This window comes from Panicum hallii, chromosome 2, assembly GCF_002211085.1.
Source record: "Panicum hallii strain FIL2 chromosome 2, PHallii_v3.1, whole genome shotgun sequence".
Taxonomy (NCBI): Eukaryota; Viridiplantae; Streptophyta; class Magnoliopsida; order Poales; family Poaceae; genus Panicum; species Panicum hallii.
In genome coordinates, this window is record NC_038043.1 from 43,047,425 (window position 1) to 43,068,257 (window position 20,833).

General features: G+C 43.3%; 1 protein-coding gene and 2 long non-coding RNA genes across 3 annotated transcripts; 2 read left to right on the forward strand and 1 right to left on the reverse strand.

Moving 5' to 3' along the window:
- Positions 1-1,706: 1,706 nt before the first annotated feature.
- LOC112883305 lies at positions 1,707-8,399 on the forward strand. Its single transcript, XR_003226798.1, has 3 exons — positions 1,707-1,833; positions 3,235-3,279; positions 8,317-8,399. It is a non-coding gene; the product is annotated as an uncharacterized LOC112883305 (long non-coding RNA).
- Positions 8,400-8,909: 510 nt separating this feature from the next.
- Positions 8,910-11,441, forward strand: LOC112883304. Its single transcript, XR_003226797.1, has 4 exons — positions 8,910-9,007; positions 10,866-10,931; positions 11,138-11,213; positions 11,316-11,441. It is a non-coding gene; the product is annotated as an uncharacterized LOC112883304 (long non-coding RNA).
- Positions 11,442-16,606: 5,165 nt separating this feature from the next.
- Positions 16,607-18,551, reverse strand: LOC112882738 (CBL-interacting protein kinase 16-like). Its single transcript, XM_025947866.1, has 2 exons — positions 16,878-18,551; positions 16,607-16,795 (listed from the first exon to the last, which is right to left on the reverse strand). Exon 1 carries the CDS (start codon positions 18,328-18,330, stop codon positions 16,915-16,917), a length of 1,416 nt encoding a protein of 471 aa, XP_025803651.1. The 5' UTR covers positions 18,331-18,551; the 3' UTR covers positions 16,607-16,795; positions 16,878-16,914.
- Positions 18,552-20,833: the final 2,282 nt, after the last annotated feature.

The following is a 20,833-nucleotide window of genomic DNA, read 5'->3' on the forward strand; positions in this document are numbered from 1 at the left end:
ATATAGGGAAGGCCGGGGATCGACATCGACCCGTGCCGTCGTCTGGCCTCCGGGTTCCGGCAACGACTTGACCGACCGCCATCGCCATCCCCATCCGATCCCTCGCCACATCTGTCCGGCTCCGGCGTCACCATGCCGCGTCACGCCTGACACCCTCCGCCACCGTCACAAGTTTTCCGGTGGAGTCAAAGTCATAGCCTATCGAATCAAATCGGGCGCTGCTCTCCCGATCGGTTCCGGACGGGAAGGACGCTCTGGGCCTGAGCTGCTGACGATGCGATCGGCCGGCTCGCTGACGGCAGCGGCTGGCGCGTCACCGGTTGCTGTGCTCGTGGATAGGACAAGTCGCCATGGACCACCAACCGAACCAAGTGGTCGAAGACGAGTCCTCCTCTTGCTGGGGTTCTCGCCAACCCGACGAAGAGTCTCCGGGCTCTTCTCCGCTTCGTCGCGTCGACTGTTTCCTGTGCGGTGTCCTCGCGTCCTCGGCGTCGAGAGATTAGATTACCCCAGTTCGTAGGTTGTTTGCTTGGTCTCGCGCATCACGGCGCATGATTGATGGGCTACGCTAGTACTGCTAGTACTTGGAAAGTAGGGGAGTATTTTTGGTTGGCCGCGAATCAAGTCGCTGTTTCTAGTCAACTTAACCAACTGCAAAAAAAAGGTGAATGGCAGAAGAGTTCTTGGCGGCTGTATTTTATTTTTGAAAAGAAAATTTCTAAAGCTGGAGGTCAGGGAAGGGGCAAAGTGAGGATTTGGTGGTGCCGTGGTGGCGATAAGGTAAGATCGGTTCACTCGGCTGTTCTTTTTTCCCCTGGAGATAGAATAAGTAATATTATCTCTTCATGTTCCCCTGCCACTAGCGCAATTTCGCGTGCTGCCACTTTTGGACCAAAGGCAACCCGGAGGCCGGAAGTCAGAAGATACAGAGCAGATTGACATTTTGACTTGGCGTTATTTACTGCATGCGATATCCTCTCGTATTCGAGTCTTTTTTTTTATAAAAAAGAAACGTTTTTTGGCAGGTTTTAATCTTCTTTGAAACGATAAAAAAGAATGGGCCCTCTTCCGCGATCTGAACTTGGGCCTGAAACGGATCGCGATCCGAGTGTATGGTGAGATAGGCCTGGAGAGAGGGCGTCGTATCAGCCCATCAACTCTACGGGCTTTTCTGGACGACGGGTTGCAACAACACAAACTAGGCCACATCTGGATTCGGGCCCGTATGGGCTGCTAGGTGGCTCGTTTGTTTTTTTTGTGGGCTCGTTTCGTGCTGTTCTGAAATGTGGACTAGGAGGCGTCGAGGACCGTCATTAACGCTCGAAAGCTCAGATCAGTTGTATTTAATACGCGGTACAACTTAGACAGTCAGAACGCATGTACATAATCAGTTTCTAATACTATCATCTCAATTAAGGGAGGAACATACGGCGGGTGAGACAGATCCGAACCGGTGAAAATCGGTCATTTTGCATTGCACGCCTCAAAAGGGGCAAATGATCAACTTAACACGGTGACTATTGAAAATAGACGGTGATGTTAAATCTCTTTATAACGAAACCTAAGCCAAGCTCTCATCGCTCATTGGGCCATGTCGCATGTATACTGGCAGCCGTATAAATTATCGCAGACTGTCCAATGTACTGAGAGTCTTCAAGAACCTCGCGCCGCTTACACTATTCCGGAAAGCATGACGGTCAATAAAACTCCAATAGCAGGACTCTTCATCTCCTGTGCCCCAATCGTTAAAACTCTGCGTATTCCCAACTCCTTGTAGCACACTAGCACTCATCCAGTCCACCGAGAAATCAGATGAATCAGCAAGATAAACAGGTAAAGTCGAGTTCTACGATTTCAATCCTTTCGATTTCAATCGTTCTTCTTTGTTTCGGCGATGGAGGAATATATCCGGTTGCGCGCTTGCCGATTCCGCGCCCTCGCCCTCACCTCTGCTCTCCGATCGGTCATCCGTCCGTCGTCCCACCTGTGACCGGCTCATTCGCCCGTCCGTCCCCCGCTCCTGCCTACCAGTTGCCGCGCATGTTAGTTTGATCCCCGTCCAACATTATTTCCGTTTTGCCTCTTCAGCGTTCTTCGTGGCCTAGATCAAGTTAGCGCCGGTGTCATCAAGTCCGTTCACCTCCCCTGCCGTGTGCTGCCGCTGCAGGCTCACCATTGCCTGTGCTGCAAGCCTCAGAGTTCACAAATGGGTCACCAGGAGCTGCTCTCCCTCTGCCCTGCTCTCTACTCCGGCAGTCGTGCACAAATGTCGTGCACGGTGCCGCCGCCGGTGGCGCTGTAGGGAAACCACAGGAACAGACACATCGCATGGAGGCAGAGGCTCCGGCTCAGTTTTTTTTTCTCATGCATATTCATCTCCCTTCCTCCAACATGCCCCTTTCATGCACTCTGCACTTCAAACATGGCCCGAATCTGCTACCGTAGAGATTGCTCATACCGCCGGCAGCAGCGGCGTAGAACCGGAGGAGCGTGCTTGATTGCCAACGGCCCCTTGCATAAGCATCTATCTGGTACCGCAGGTAGTCAGCACCTGAGCAGCGTCGGCGTCGTAGCCAGTTGGCGAAGTTGACGGCGCAGTGCCGGCGATAGACGAACGCCGGTGGCGAGGCCCCGGCCGCTGTGGATGCTGGGTAGAGGCATGCGTCCTCGAGAAAGTTGAGCTTGGCGCGGCTGCCGCGGAAACAGAGCAGGGCCTCATCGTAGCCGCGCATCGCAGCCTCAATGTCTTGTGCAGCAGATTGAAATTCTGCCTTTTGCCTCTGTTTCTCTTTTCTGAAACGTCAATTTCTAATTGGTGTCTCAATCTTGTTTAGTTATAGAGTATTTGATAGCTTCCCTTAAACCCGAGCAAGCAACTATATGGCCAGACTTATACCTAATGAGCCCACTTGATAGCAAAAGGCTATCTTTTGGGAAAATCTATTGTGTATTATCTTCTTTCTTTGTTAACTTCAGTCTTAACATCCTCAACAATTAGTGTAGAGCTAGAGATAGAAATAATACCAGTAACTTTCTGTGGGGTTCATGTCCCATCTCTGATCAAGCACAACTGAAATAAGCAAATGGTTGAAAAACAGTTCCAAAACTGCAAAGAACAATTTCATTTAGAGTGCATTGTGATTAAAGATGGTACTATTATTTTTCTAAACAAATGATCTACTAAAAATTGTGTTCTTCATTTTTCTAAAATATATTTTTGTACACTTGATGCAGGAACCATTTTCTGGATAATTAACAGACACAATTAGCTGAACCAAGGTACATATCATCCCCATAGTATGCTTGTAATATATTCTTTTTCGTCATTAGATTCTGAAAATACTAGAGGTGAATATGCCAATAGATTCTAACTTCTATAAGATATTTTCTGCACCAAAATAGTAATGATTGCTGATGGACAAAAGATGCATCCTTGTATTACCAGTTCTATGATAACCTGTAGAGATCACACAACATTTGCAATACAACTAATATAATAACCTATAGGTGGTACTCATTTAATTCTTTGAAACTTAATTCCTTTTAGAAATCTGTCCCATCTTACAACAATTTAAGAAGAGTAAGCACATATCAATATGATTTCCAGTAGTATCCCTTTGTAATACAGATCATGTATTAACTTTGAATTATATATTTTCCTTTGTATGTCTCTTTTATAAATTATTTCTGGACTTGTGGAGTGTAACTAACTAACTTTATTATGATCCTCTTATTTAATAATATGGATATATGAGCATGGTATACAGAAAAAGAAAGGCTCCTATCATATCAGATGACAATATGTTGATAAGCCCTAAAAAAAGAAGAATAATCAGAATGCAAAAAATATCAAACAGTAGTATAAAGAAAAGATTAAATGATGATTCAAACTCAGAAAATAAAAGAAAATGCCAATGCATCAATATTGATGTTACTCATGGTTATTTATCATTAAATCATGGTATGGTTTCATATCCAGCTGATTATATTCAACATCTGAAGGAAACATATGAGTAAAGATCATATATAGGAATACCAGAACATATTTGTAAACATTGCAATGCATGCTTCTGGTTTGATGAGACAAATATTACTGACTCAAGAAAAAAAGAAAGAAATCATTTACTCCAACTGTTGCAAATATGGACAAATCAAGATACCACCTTTTAAAGAACCTTCTGAATTTTTTAAGAAGACTAGTAAACAATAAACATGAACCAATATCAAAGCATTTTCTTCCAAAGATAAGATAATATAATAACCTTTTTGCATTTACATTGATGGGTGGTAATATTGACAAAAATATTAATAAAGGTGAAGGTCCATGTGTATTTCTCATCAATGGACAAGTACAACACCGAATAGGCTCTCTACTACCCTCACCAAACAAAATTCCAAAATTTACTGAATTATATATCTTTGATACAAAAAATGAAATTCAAAATAGAATACGAGCACTACAAAAATAAGAACCTAAAGAAAGTGATTTAATGTAGAAATAGCTAGTAAACTTAAGGAAATGCTAGACAACAACAATTCGTTGGTTAAAATATTTCGCCATGCTCGAGACCTTCTTGAGAAGCATAATGGTGTTGATATTAGCATTAAAATTATAGGAGCAAATAAAGGAGATAAAATACAATATGAGATGCCACATAGCGAAGAACTAGCAATGCTTATAGTTGGTGATGTAAGTCTTGAACAATATAAAAGAGATATTATAGTTAGTACCAAACGAAAAGGATTACAATGTATATCACTATTCCATCCAGCTTATATGCCTCTACAATATCCAACTACGCATACCATACCATACAGATAAAAAAGAGAAAGATGATAAAAAGAAAAGAAACACAGTAACATTACATGAGTATTATAAATACCATATGCATTTCAGACCTAACCAACCGAATCCATACTTATGTTAGGGTAGGTTATCAAAAAAGCTATCGTAGATGCTCGTGCAATGGAAGATGAAGATAGGCTTGGATATATTGCTAGAAATCAGATGAACTAAGAGCGGACTATCTTCAAGGTGTATTTGATGCTGTAGAAAAAGGATTAAGTGAAGGAAACCAGATTGGAAAAAGAGTGTTATTATCATCAAGTCATGTTGGCTCAAGGCATTATATAATACAAAATTACCATGATGATATTGCTATATGTCGTGTTTATGGACCACCTGATCTATTTATAACATTTACTTGTAATCCAAAATGGCCTGAGATAGTTTTAGCTATCCTACCTGGTGAGCAAGCAAATGATAGATATGATATTATAGTACGTGTCTTTCTTATCAAATTAGAACAATTACTTCAAAATATCCGCTTAGGTAAAATTTTTGGTCCAACATTTGCTCTTCTAGATTCCATAGAATTCCAAAAAAGAGGATTGCCACATGTGCATATTTTAGTCTGGATAGATAAAAATAGAAATGAAATCACACCTGAAATGATAGATAAATGGATATTTGCTAAGATACCCCATCCATTTGAAGATTTTTTAGAATATATTCTTATATCAGAACATATGATGCATGGCCCTTGTGGAATACTAAATGTAAATTGCCCATGTTGAAGATGCTCAAAGTTTCATCCAAAAGAATTCCAGAATAAAACAAATTTTACAGATAATGGTTTCACACAATACAGATGAACATATACTAATATTTATATACGTAGAGATAATTGTAACCTAGATAATAGATGGGTCGTGCCTCATAACTTGCAGCTTCTAAAGAAATATCAAGCTCATACAAACATTGAGTACGTAAACAAAAGCAAGCTATTGAAATACTTGTGCAAATATGTAAACAAAGGATAAGATAGAGCAAATGCAAAATTTGAACGTTTCAAGAAAAACGAAGATCCACCAACAAATGACAAAACAAAAGATATAGATGAAATAAGAGTATCTAGATTGTAGATATATTTGTGAACAAGATGCAATGTGGAGGCTACTTGGATTTGATACACACTATCATTGGCCACCAGTAGAAAGACTTCCTATTCATCTACCTTTTATGAACATTATAAGACTAAAAAAAATGATAAGCTAAAGGCTATTCTTGCTGACCCTAAAAATAAAAAAACAATGCTTACAGAGTGGTTTGAAGCTAACAAAAATAACAAAGAAGCTAGAGATCTAACATACTGTGACTTTCCATTAAAATGGAAATGGGAAACAAAAAATAAAAAATCGGTCAAAAGAAAGCATGGTTTTAAGATTGGGCGTTTATATTATGTAAACCCAATAGAAGAGGAAGGATTGTACCTTCGTATGGTACTCATGATAGTTAAAGGAGCAACAAGTTATGAGGATATTAGAACATACAATGGTACTATATACCAAACTTTTAAAGAAGCTTGTACAGCACGGGGTCTACTTACTGACGATAATGAATGGTATAACGCCTTTAACGAAGCTGCCAACTGGGCAACATCATCACAACTAAGATATCTATTTGTAACAATGCTTCTATTTTGCAATTTGAAGCATGAAAGAAAGTTCTATAATACAAATTGGCGAAAAATGGTTGACCATATCGAAAATGCATTAGTTATCAAACATCACCCAATAAAATATTATCCTATTGAAATAGAATTACAAGATTTATTACTTATATAACTTGAGCAAATATTGAGTAAAAATGGAATAAGTATAAATAATTATAACTTACCGCGACGAGCTACTCAATGCTCTATAGAAAAAAGTAACCATTTGATAGAGGAGGAACTAACCTATGATACAGATTATCTAGAAGAGCAAGCTAATAGAATGTAATTTCAATTAAATGAGGACCAAAAATATGCTTTCCACGAGATAATAAATAGTGCACTAAGTAACAAACCAATTTTTTTCTTTTTATCTGGTCATGGAGGAACCGGAAAAATATTTTTGTGGAATACGATCATATCATACTTACGAGCATGATGCAAGATAAACCTAACAATTGCATCATCAAGCGTAGCTTCATTATTACTGCCAAATGGACGAACAACTCATTCAAGATTTAGGATTCCACTAGAAATCGATGAATTATCTCTGTGTGATATAAAAAGAGGAATAAAATTAGCTGAACTACTTATGCAAACTAATTTAATTATATGGGATGAAGCCATAATGACAAATCATCAATACTTTGAAGCACTGGATAGATCACTAAAAGATATAATTTCTAAGACAGACACTACATAGATCACTAAAAGATATAATTTCTAAGACAGACACTAAAGCATCCAATATGCCATTTGGAGGAAAAGTTGTTGTCTTAGGCGGAGATCCCAAGCAAATTCATCCGGTTATTGAAAATGCATCGAAAACACAAATTATAAATGCTTCAATATTTAAGTCATATCTTTGGGATGATGTAAAGATATTAAAACTGCATAAGAACATGCGTTTACAAAGTGTGCAACCTATCAGCCTTAATTATGAAGAGTTAAATAGATTTAGCAATTGGATTCTAGATATTGGATATGGCTGAACCGTAAATAATGATGCAAACAATGAAGATAAAGACGAAGATAGTTCTGTAGTTGAGATACCAAGAGATTTATTACTATACACCACAGAAAATAAAATAGAAAAATTAGTTAATTTTGTATTTCTAGATTTTTTAAAAAGGTACAACGATCCAGACTACCTCAAAGAAAAAGCTATTCTATCAACTACAAATGATATAATTGACCAAATAAATGATTACATAGTAGCCTTGGTAGCAGAAAGAATATTTCAGTGCTGACTCAATATCGAATTGTATAATACTTGTAATAATGCAGATATAATATATCCTATTGAATATTTAAATATATTGAATGCGAATAATTTTCCATCTCATAAATTGAAACTCAAGATTGACACACCAGTAATGTTACTAAGAAATCTGAATCAAAGCTTAGGACTCTGCAATGGTACAAGGTTGATAATCATCAATTTAGCACAAAATATTATTGAAGCTACCGTAGTTACTGGTATATATATATAGGAGAAACAGCCTATATACCTAGAATAAATTTAACAACACGTGGAAATTGTTGGCCATTTACTTTATGCCGAAGGCAATTTTCTATTAAAGTTTGTTATTGTATGACTATAAACAAGAGTCAAGGCCAGACTTTATCAAGGGTAGGAATATACTTAAAAAACCAGTTTTTTACACATGGCCAACTCTATGTTGCAGTTTCAAGAGTTACGAATAGAAATGGCCTTAAAATACTAATTGAAAATCAAGATGGCACATGTGGAACTAGCACTACGAATATAGTATAAAAAATAATTCAGATGATTTGATTTAATAATTTTTTTCCAATACAGATGCAAGGAAACTTTGTTCTACTTTCGGAACTGCAACCAAAAGAACTGAACTATGTGATACATGTGCGTAATTTAAGAATGTAGGAGCACACTGGTGCCAGTGAAAAAAATGGTATCAAGCATCTTGACCTTGTTCTCGTTGATGACAAGGTATTCATATTTGAGACTTGCAACTACTACAACAAAAATATTTTTAAAAAAACTAATATTTTTTCTTCTTGCTGCAAAAGGGTACCTCAATTTATGCTGAAATCCCACCAAATGCCATTTCCACTTGCAAACCTCATCTTCAAGAAGGCAAGGTAGTATATATGGGCAAAATAACAGTGGAGAAAGCCAAGCAGTACTTTAAGGTTGTTGAACATCCTTACGTGATCAGATTGAATAAGTTTACACTCATTATGGAGGCAAATATTTATCCAGAGAACTTTTCAAGATACATTTTCGCTGACTCCATTCAGTAATCTGATTTAATATTTGCGCAGCAAAGAAAAATTTCTTAGTACTATACTTTTCTTACAATTAAAATTAATTATTTTGCACCATTCTTGTTCTAAATATCTAGATATCTAATTCAATTCTATCTTATAGATGTTATTGGAAAGATTGTTGTTGTTTCAAATGCAGCAAATGTTTATTCTTCCTCTGGGGATTTAGTAACAAGAAGGATAACAAAGCTTCAAGACCTCAGGTACTTATTACATTGGTATAATAGAAATAATTGGTTGTCTTTTTTGGTGAGAATTTGAAGTAATACTGAGTCACCTAGCAGCTAGATAATAGACAACTTAATAAACCCTTTGAACTCTCAGATTTCAACCTATTCTTCCTATTAAGCTTAGCTTTATTAGAAAGGAGCAGCAACACTAGGTAGCCAATATATCAGCTCTTCACAACTTTTGAACTGAAGCTGTTATTTTTTCCAACGGTATTTATGTACTATGAAAAATCTGAACCTCACCTCTTGCAATGCTGCAATAGTGAGGCTCCATAGAATATATTAGACTATTACTGCACACTATAGTATAAAAAATAATGCTTTTCTTCTTTCTAAGCTAGCTGTTATCATACCTATACTTCTCATACTTAATTATGGTTTAATATTCAATAAGAATTAGGCAAAATAGTATATTTACCATCAATATGAACGCTTCAAGCGGGAGGTTTATTCTCAGACTATTGACTCTATCTTGATGCTTCCTTTCAATTAAGTACTGCGCTAGGAAGACAGAGCTTTGTGACAATGCAGCATGATATAGTTTGAGTTATGATACTTGTAAAAGAAATTCTTTGGAACATACTTAGCATAGACTATTCTTTTACTGTAGTGGAAACATTCTCGAACTATCACTTGGTGGTAAAAGAGCTTTATAATTTGATGGACATGAAGTACTAAGAGTTGGACAACAAAATCATATCATAGCAATATTTGTTGGCACTTTAATGAAAGGATACAGAGAAGATCAGCAGTTTTTAAGTGGCACATCAGCTTGTCGTTGGTATACAAATAAAAATAATATTCCTGAAATCAAAGCTTTCCAAAAAAGGTACAATTTAGCGGTACAATTTATATACATATTCTACCTATGTCATACATATAAAATATCTCTAATCTAAATATTTTTTCTTGACTCTCTGAATGTAGTCTTCCACCTATAGCTCAGCCAATTCAGAAGTTGCTCTTACAAAATAAGTATGAAATTTAGCAAAGTTTTGAATAGAAGACGCTACTACAACTGAAAGACATAGATCCTTTCACTGAAAAGATAAGTTGATTATGTACTTCTAGGTAGATATATTTGACTTATATTAATAAACTTATATCAAATTTCAGGATAAGAACTATGAATGCACTGTTACAATTACTGGAGTGAGAGAAAACAAGCCGTGGTGCAATAGGTCTTGCACAATCGATAATCGTAATGTCAAGCTTGAAGATAATACATTTACATGCACCAAACAAGGATGCACAAATAGCAAATTTGATTGGAAGTGAGTAACCAGATTGTCCCACTTAACACATTAGCAAAACTTCTTTGTATAAACAATAGTATATGACACTGAATACAATATCTTTCATGTACAAGATACCATTCATAGCAACTGATGGAACACATACTCTTGAATTCATGGTTTTTGATAAACGAGGAACAGAACTCGTTGGAAAAAATGCAGAGATTCTCCGAAAGCAGTATGACTTCATGCAAACTCCTGCTGAAGTGCTTGCTTATATAGGACACAAATTCACTTTTATAGTCAAGATCTTATACAAAAGCATAGATGCACCTGAACCTTCATTTGAAGTTGTTGTCATCAAAGAAAAATTTGGAAAGGAGCCAATCCTTCCTAAGTCTCAACCATACCAAGTGTTATCAATTGCATCCACCTCAAGCACATTGGCAATGCACGAAAATTTACCACCACTGGTTCCTATAGGATCCAAGAAGAGTGAACATTGGGTATAAATCTAAAACATCCATATAATTGCTTACAGTTTCTTTCTAGCTGACCCAAGCTATCATATACTTGATTTTTCAATATCAATTCAGGTTTTGCAACCTGTTGGACAAACAGAAAACATGGACCTTGATGACGAAATCGACAGCAGCAAACAGGTATAAACATTTTAGATTTAAAAATTTGAAAATAAATTATTATTGGATGAATTCTAAAAACCTTTACTTTAATAGAAATTATAGGACACTAATGGACACTAAAGTTCTACCAGTGCTTTGCTGTATATATTATTTCCAAGATATACCGGTCATGATCTAACCACGCTAAAAATTAATATTTCTTTATGTACAACAACAACTCGAAGAAAATAATACAAGCGATCGTCCTATCTATCCAAGGTAAAAATAAGTAAAGCTTGCAGTAAAAGAACATCTAGCAAGGTAATATTACATACCTTTCTCATCTACGCACAAAAATTCTGGTTTCGTATATGCTAACCTTTATGGTTCTTCGCATACTATTTTTTAAATCTTCTTTTACAGATATTCCTTTTGTTGTCTACCTATAAAAGCTTTTGGAAAAGTATATGTCGCAGCTTTTGGACAGAACATATCTTTTGTTTTGTATATATGCTATAGAAGTCGACTTCTACAAAGATTAACTCCAAGGTTAGTATATACCCCCTAAATTAGATAGAATGCTTTCCATTGTTATGTTTCATACATCAGTCAAACAAACTACTAAACTGTCTTGAAAAATCTCTTGTACACAAATAAATAGCAATCCAAGTAGCTTTCTAAATTACTTATACATCTATCGAGACCTCTCATTTATTTTTCTAATTCCACGACTAATAGACTTATGTCAAACAATATTTAAGCTTTTTCTGTAATTATTTGTAAATCTTAGATCTGTTACAGACATACATAATCATAGATACATAGTCCGCAACTAAATAAATACATTTAACATGGATCATGCACTTGCTTATGTACATTATATTGTTGTGTTCAGTTTATCTCTAAATTTTAAGTTGATCTTGCAAGGTGACGAGTGATGGATGCAGTTCTCACATCAACAAGTCGTCACAATCAATACAAAAGTCTGCATCGCTGACTTCTCTAGATGAAGCAATTCAGTTTGTAGTGTGCCTGCTTCTTTGCACTTGACTGTTATTCTCCGTAGGGAATCCTAGCACGTGGTTCGAGTTTGTCAGGAGGCATCGAGACTCCCTTTTCGTGGTACAAGCACCAATATACCACCTATCGCCTTGTGTTATTACGGCTGCCTGTTTGGTCTTTTGATGGGGGTAGCTTTGCCCTACAACATGACGCTGTTTTTTTTAACCTATATGAATGCAGTTTGGAGTTTGGTTATATTTATGGATATTTGCTGAGTTTAGATACCATCTATTTCAATTTTGCGATGATTTTGGTGAAGAAGGCTTATAGCTTCTTCTTATTGTACTGTTAGTGCTTGTTTTTTGTTTCTTCAAAAATCTGCTCTGAACCATGAAATTCAGTCTGTTGATACAATTCATTAATTCTAACTCAAATTTTACTCCACTTAGCACATTGACCCAATAGAGACAGCTCCGGAAGCTCAAATGTTGGCCTTAAAAAATATCCACCCTAGATTACCTTGCATATTATTTACATATATTACATATACAAGAGTCAATAGAGCAAAAGAAAAATCACCACAACTGGTTCTCTATACCTAAAACTCTCAGTAGTATTAAATTGGGAAGACTTATTTTTTTAGGGTAAGAAAAGAATAAGTAAATTTATACCAATATAAAATAAATAATTTGTGCCAAAACTGAGGGAACACACCACCATACATCTTACATCTGGAACAGAAACAAAATGCCACTCCAATAAAAGTGGCGGAGAAAACGGATGAAGCAGCACGAGAACCACTGTGCCGGTGCCGGGGTCTATGGAGAAGCATCTTCGTCTTATTCTGCTCTCTCCCAGACGGCAAGAAAAAGAGAGTGGAAAAAGATCACCAGGAACCGTCCCCATTTTTGTGCCTGTGACCGATCGCTCTGGACTCTTGGCTGGCTGTCCTCCAGTAGGCGGTCGCTGTCGCTTTGTCCTAGCGCTCCATGCCCGCGCGACTCGTGTCCGTCGTGTGTCCGCGGCGCGGGGTGCCCGGCAGCCGCGCAGCTTCCTGCCGCCGAGGCAGAGCAGAGCAGACCCGAGTGGTTTCTGGCATTGATCAGGGTAGGCACCAAACAAGAGAAAACCCGAGCGGAGGCCCACCCGCGCGAGACTACAAAGCGGATTTGCAAGGGAAATGGAATCCAACCGCTCGATCGGAAACGAGGGCCCAACCATCCCCCACCGATCGATTCCTCCATTTCCACTAATCATCCACGCGCATTATTATTCTTGTTCCCCGCCCGTCAGGTTCCCGCTCGCGTCAGCGCTGGGCTTCGGCCAACATCGCCGCCCCTCCCGGTCCCAGATATTTTTCGCGGCAGGTGGTGTAGGCTTGGCCACCGGTATCTTATTCTGGGTGGGGTGGACTTGCCCATCGATCAATCAATCACCATTAAGCAATTGCCATTTGCGTACAAAGAAGTGCACCGTCAACCTCTGATAATAATAACGACATGTGGGCCTTTTTTTTAGGCAAGTCATCTCGCGGCGAGGTAGCCGCGTAGGAGTACATCGCAGATCTGCCAGTTGAAAATGTACATGCTGCTCTCTCCGGCGACAAAAAAACAGCTACAGCGTTGGGTTACTTCTTTGTAGCCAAACACTAGGTAGATTTGTCAAAAACTTGGGACGCCAGTCTTTTTCAAATGAACTCTTTAAAACAATATGGATCGGTTGGGTTTCAAAAGTCCTCTTACAATACCATATAGCTTTGCTATACTTCGCGCATGTTTCGTGCTTTTAACCAAATTTGCGTTGGTCTTTGTGGTCATGTTGCTGTCTTGGACGGCAGTTATTCCGTAGCTTATTCGTGGCCGGATTTGGGATGCATGCTAGTGCTCTCTCATCCGGAGAGAGGTTCTCGGACCGCCGGGCTTATCTCCAGGGCGATGGCGTCGTTTCTTGTAAATGGGCAATTCTATAGTGGCGGAGGGTTAGCTCAAGGCATTAAAAATGTGCCGAATCCGGGCTTATGGGCGCAAGATCTCAGGATAACGGGATAAGGCCCCGCGGACAAAACCTTATCTATCCTCTCCCTAAAACAACCACGCCGGTCGGACCCGCACAAGCAAGGAAAAGAGCCTTCCTGCCAAGCCCAAGCCCGTCAGATCAGACTCAGACACATCCAGTTGATTGTATTGTACCGGATCCCGCCAAAGATCGCCTGTCTTTTGTGCCACGTTCCGAGATGCAGCGGCGTAGCATTCAGTCCGTGCTCTTCCGATCCTCACATGTTCATGAACCCACACTGTTAGCCACATCTGGATTTCGATCGTTTAGGCGCCTCGATCCCTCCTTTTTCTGAAACGGAGATACAGCAGTCTCCTACCTAGCTGCTGCTCTCCTCCTGGAAATGCCGACCTGCGCCAGCTCATGACTCTTGCAGATAGGAAGAGCAGATGCTGCGATCGAGCGCTGCAGGAGCTAGAGCTAGCGTGTCATTACCTTGCTCTTTCTGGTCGGTCTGCAGCATTCCGACTCAATATATTAGGAAGACGTCCAGATCGGCGAGGAGCTGCACTGGCATTTCCTCCCGCTAAGAACCACAAGCTTAGACGTCACAGCGTTTTGTTGGCCAATCTCGGCTACCTGTTTCGGTTAGCGCTTATCCGAACTGGATGAAACGGAAGCGTTCAGTGGCTAACCATTCGCCGAACGTGTAGTCTCTGAAGCCTATCGAGTTGACGACGAGCTCGGAGGAGGAGTGTGTCATCAGTGCCCACATCGCGCAAATGACAGTGACATGACCGGAAACTTCAGGAGCTGGAACAGCGCATCATACGAGTGCGGCTGCGTCCATTAAGAGCCGTCTCCTAAGCACGTGGGATCGGATCACGAAAGAGCCCTATCCGTTTACCCCCTTTTGTCTCCTTTTCTTCTCGCGTGATCCTTGACACGTTGACGATGGCCATCGGCAGGGCACTGCAGCTGCAGGGAGCTTCTTGGGAAATTCTCCAATGGCACGCAAGGTATCACCGGGGCTCAGTCGGCCCCTGTTTCCGCAAGGGGAAAATGAGGACAAAGGTCTGTCTCTCTGCCTCCGCGCCGTGCTATCTGAATGTCGCCATCGCGCGCGCGGGAGAGTTTCTTGACGCCTCTAAAGGTACCCTCTACCGGAGGTGGTCACACGCTGACTCGACGACTGTTTACAGTGACTAGCCAGAAGAGCTCACTGGAATGCAAATACGCAGAGGGCAAACACAAGTTTTTTGCCTGGCTGCTCATACAATGCAAGCTACTGACCGCAGACAAAATGATGGTGCGAAATCGGCCGTGCAATCCGGTCTGTTTACTCTGCAATCAAGAGCAGGAAACGGCAGCACACATGGTTCTTCACTGCAGCTTCGCAAAGCAGGTATGGGAGCGAGTCAGAAGTTGGACAGGAAATCCTGTGCAAGTTCCTGGCAAACAGGAAGCCGTGTTGGAATGGTGGCAGCAGGAGCTGGTCAGCTTGCCCAAGCGTACAAGACGGATCAAGGCGGCGGCCATCATGATGTACACCGCATGGAACTTATGAAAAGAGAGGAATTGGCGCATCTTTGAAGATCGTTGCATGGATGCTTTGCAGGCTGTGCAAGAAATCAAGACCGAAGTCAGGCTGCCCAAGATGGCTTGTGGCGAGCCAGAGCTTTCTTTTTTGGCATGATTAAGCTCTCTTTCTTTGAGCTTGAGTTACCTTTGATTTATGCAATATCGAACTTGTAAGACCTTGACTGCTTCCCCTCTTAAATGACATAGCAGAGCTCCTGCAATCTTTTCAATTTTTTTTTTTTGCAAATATGCCAATACAAGCTGTACAGGGTATACACTCCAGAAAATTGTCTGACTATTTACGTAAAAAGCATGTGGTACACGTAGTCGGGTGTGTGGTTTATTTGATTATTTCTCATTTTACATTTTCTTATTCTCATGATGCTTAGTTCAGTCAGAAAGGAAAGAGACAATGGAACAGAAATGAGAAACAGCAAAATAAAGGGGATCGGTGGCCTAATGAGCCTTGCCCACATGAGTGGTTTGGTTCATTGGTTGGCCTTGTTTGGTTAGATTCTTTTTTCTCAGATTACTTTCTTAATGTGCATTATTTGGTACAAACTAAAGAGAGGGAGCCAGTCAAATCATACTATGCTCTCTTTTTTTTCTGTAAAGCGTATCACTTTTATACTCCTGATACTCAACTCAGTTTCTTCTTTCTCAAAGAGCATATAGCGGCACTTTCTTTTCTTTCTCGTCAATAATACACAAGTACAATCATTATGTTGCAACATAAATAAGTGCAATTATTTTAAACTTGGCAGTACAAAAAGGCCACTTAACTATGACTTGACATCATTAGCTGTGCATTTTAATTAATCAAACTGAAAAACAAAGCATGTGGCATAAATATATTTTGAACAGGACACATGCGCCAGCTAGTAGGAACTGCAATGATCACCTTCGAAAAAGAATGTATTCCAGAAGAAAAAAAAGAAGCCAAATAATCACTTGAACCATATATCATCATCCCATAATTAAATTTAGAACACGAGAATTTTCACCTTGTTGAACAATCCGGTGATGGTGCTCGAAGACTTGTATGAATAGCTATCGCTGTTGAGATCGACCTAGATGCAGTGAGAATGACATAGCAGTTGATAAGAACTGCAAGTAGCACAATCATTCAGATCAGATATCATATGGGGACCAGAACTAAATTTGATCATCATGAACAAAATTTTGTATGTACACAAAACACAACTCCGCACGTACAGATTGCTACCAAAATTTGCAAGCCGATCGAGCACATACACCCTGCCTCAACTCGACTCGTCATGTATATTCGTGTCTACAAACTCCTCTCTTCGGTTCAGCTCTTCTCCCTGTACAACGAAAGATACGATTTTTACAGCCTAAAACAACTGTGGAACCGTGCAAATCCTAACAAAGCCGTACGAATTTTACATCACGGATTGGACGCCGGAACGGACGCGTTCTCTGTTCATCGCGCGCACCCGGCGACGGCGGCCGGCGCGGGCGAGCTGTCGCCCTGCCACGCCCAGACGATCTCCGCGAGCCCCGGGCGCACGTCCTCTGCGCAGAACTTGTTGAAGTCCAGCGCGTCCCCGGCGTCGTGCGCGAACTCGACCACGGCCACGTCCGCGGCCACCTCGAGCACCTCGGCGGTGACCGCGAGCCACCCGTTCGTGCCCTCGACCTTGGCCTCCAGCCGCAGATTCCAGCCCTTGGTCCCCCTAGTGACCTCGAACCCCAGGGCGCGTCCCACGACCTCCAGCTTCTCCGCCACGGCGGCCGCCGGCGCGCGGGACGTGAACACCGTCGCGGCCTTCTGCTCGCTCTCGAACAGCCCCGACAGGTCGAACCCGGAGGACATGGAGGAGATGAGCTGGAACGCGTTGCACGACCGGGGCGAGTCTACAGAGGCGGAGCTGCTGTTGTCGCCCCCGCCCTCGAGGAGGGCGCCGACATCGTCTTCGTCGACCAACCGTTTCTTGGGCGACACCTGTGGCGACAGGACGGGCGGGACGAAGCCCTTCCTGAACCAGGGCGTGAGCATGATCTCCGCGATGGAGGCGCGCTTGGCGGGGTCGACGACGAGCAGGCGCGCGATGAGGCGGCGCGCCTCGCCGGAGACCCACGGCGGCACCTGGTAGTCGGCCTTGAAGATCTTCTGGTACATCTTGGCGTAGTTGTCGTGCTGGAACGGGAGGAATCCGCAGAGCAGGACGTAGAGCACGACGCCGCAGGACCAAAGGTCGGCGCGGGCGCCGTCGTAGCCGCGCTTCCGGAGCACCTCGGGCGCGACGTACGCCGGGGTGCCGCACTGCGTGTGGAGCAGGCCGTCGTGGCGCAGCTGCTCGGGCAGCGCGGCGAGGCCGAAGTCGGTGACCTTGAGGCGGCCGTCCTCGTCGAGGAGCAGGTTCTCGGGCTTGAGGTCCCGGTGCGCGACGCCGCGGCGGTGGCAGAAGCCGACGGCGGCGACGAGCTGCTGGAAGTAGCGGCGCGCGTGGTCCTCGGTGAGGCGGCCGCGGGCCACCTTGGCGAAGAGTTCCCCGCCGCGCGCGTACTCCATGACGACGAAGACGCGGGAGCGGGAGGCGAGCACCTCCCGGATGCCCACCACGTTGGGGTGGCGCACCATCCGCATGATGGAGATCTCCCGGCGCAGCTGCTCCACCATCCCCTCCGTGCGCCGCAGCCGCGCCTTGTCGATCACCTTGATCGCCACGCTGCTGCCGGCGCCGGAGCCCGCCGCCGCGGCGCTGAGGTCCCGCGCGTAGTAGACCTTGGCGAAGGTGCCCTGCCCCAGCATCCGGCCCAGCTCGTACTTGCCCAGCACCAGCCTCCGCTCCTCCCCGCCCCCGCCCTCTCCCCCTTCCGGCCCTGACCTCGCCATGGTTTAGTTTGCTGGCTTGCTGGTGACTCTGCTGTTCCTTGCTTGCTGCTGCCGCGGAGAGCTTCGGGCGGTGCGTGGAGGCCAGGTGCTGCTGATTTTAGTGGCGCCCGGCGCGTGGGAACGTGGCGCGGCACATGGTTTCCGTGACCCGGGGGGACGTTGGTTTGGGTGGTGCGGTGTGGGCTCGGGCAGGGCGGCACACGGGATTGAGAAAGTCGTTGGCGCCGGTGGGCTCGCTTATTTGTAGCGGTGTGATGGGGCGCGCGCGGCGGGCCAACGGGAGACGGGCAGGTAGTGGCAGGTGGGGCCCCGCGCCGGTGGAGCCGGGGGAGGAGGGGACAGGCCGTTTGGTGGCGAGGTGTGATCTGCGGAGTGGAGGGCGGGAGCGCCCAAGGGCCCATCACAGGCGTGGGTGGTGTGGGAGCAGATTCGGGCGGATGTCCCGGATGATTGGGCCGTTTGCTTCGTTCAGCGTTCAACCTTCAACGTTGTACTACCATGGCAGGGGCAGCGTTCTGGTCTCGTGGAACGTCCTCTTTGCCGGCGAGGTTGGGTTTGTTTAGTGGGAGAGGAATTCGCCGGGAAAGACTCGTCTCTATGAATCATTCGCCATGTGCTTTTCTTCATTGTTCGTCATGTCTCTACCCCTGAGACAGAGAGCACGCTGAGAGCTGATTCCGATCATCGTTAGAGGTGGCGATGGCGCAGGTGATAGTACCGCCAAAGGGAGATGTGTCGAGCTGGCGAGTTGCTACGAGTTCCAACAAAAGGCGGTGGCTAGGAAGAAGCACACCAGGAAGATGATGTGTGTGACCCTGGACGAGGTTTGCCGTCGTCCAGTGCTCTGGCCTCTGGGTATGGGGCAGATGAAGCAGGTGCAGGTTGTGCTCTACACATTTGTTTGAAGTTTGAATAATTTTGTAGTACCTTAGCCTCTCATTATTGTCCAGTCTTTAGATCAAGTTGATCTCTACTACTACTTAGATTAGTGAGCAGTTGACTATTGATCTCTACTACTAGTAGGTTAGTGAGCAGTTGGCTATCTATATTCCTCATCATCTTCTCAATGTGATTTCTCTAACCTTTAATATTTTCCATTATTGTGTCTCTTCCACTAATGTAATTAACTTAGTACAAATATGTGTAGTACTTCAGCCTATCCAAGAAAAGAAAGTCTGAAGAGGATATAAAAACACATAAATTTATGAGATTAGGTCTCGATCCAAGGATCACAAAATCGAGCATTTTCAAGCCTAGGATACTCAGTCACAAAACTTTGTATGAGCTGGCTTGGACCCTTTGTAACTTGAAATCTTCGCCACGAAGTTGCCTTCAATTTTTCTCTTTTCTGGAACTTGGGAATGATATTAGGCCGTGTGGACCTTGATGGCATCATTCATCATACGGATATAAAAACACATAATATTTCATAAATCCACGATGCAACACGGCAACACCACATAATGCAACAACCATATAAGTTGGTCATGATGCTACCTTACATATAAGCTGACGAGCAATCCAAATAAACAACTACATACAGACAATAATGCTCCCTTACACTAGACAAAAAAAATAGAAAGAGGAGAAATCGGAAAACTCTCCAAATGACAAAAATTACTACCACGTAGTGAAACAATCATATAAGTTGGTCATGATTAATTAGTACTAGCTAGCTCTTTTGCCTTTGCTTATGTTTGCACTACTTTGCAAGGCCGACGAGCCAAATATATGGTAGCTACTCTCCAAACGGCTACAGACAACAATGCTAACAAATATATTATCCAAAAAATAAAAAAGAGGAGAAAACCGAAAACTCTCCATTATGTTGTCTGCAAACAAAAGCATCATTCATTAGCAAGTCAAGAGACCCGATGGCCCATGCCGACATGGGCAGCCCCAAAAGGATCGCAAGGGACAAAGCCACAAGGGCCAGGCGTGTCCCAAGCACATCTCCGGCCGGCCTCCCAACGCGTCGCGTCCCCCGTATGGGCGTCACGTCGCTCTTCCTTCCCCGGCCGGTGCATTATCCATCAGTGCCCGCGGCGCATCAGGAGCCGCCAAGGCAGCACCAAGGAAGCAAGACTACAAAAGGGCGGCCCAGGCCGCCGTCGCGCGGGGTACAAATAATTGAGCGAGCACGCACAGCGACCGCTCCTCCTCCTCCTCCGCCACGGCGGCGCGGCGTGCCAGCAACCGGCCGTGCGCTGCTGGTGCATCGCCGCCCGCTCGAAAAGACGGACGGGGAGCATTATTGCCTCGCCCCGGCAGGCGACACGCATTATTTTTGGTCCCCCTGACGCGACGACGTAGATTTCCTCGACGGCGACGGCTGGTGGTTGTGTGCTCGGCTGCCCGGATGACATGGCGCCATCAGGCGTCTCCGCCGAGCCACCTGGCGGCGCCCGGCCCCGTCGCCGATGGCCGGCGTCTGATGGGTACCAATGGGATGCTTTGTTTACTCCATGATTCTATGTTTCTCTAACCTTTTGATTTGGGTTTT

Coding starts and splice junctions, on each gene's coding strand:
- LOC112882738 (XM_025947866.1), bottom strand. CDS start 18,330: ATGGCGAGGTCAGGGCCGGAAGGGGGAGAGGGCGGGGGCGGGGAGGAG.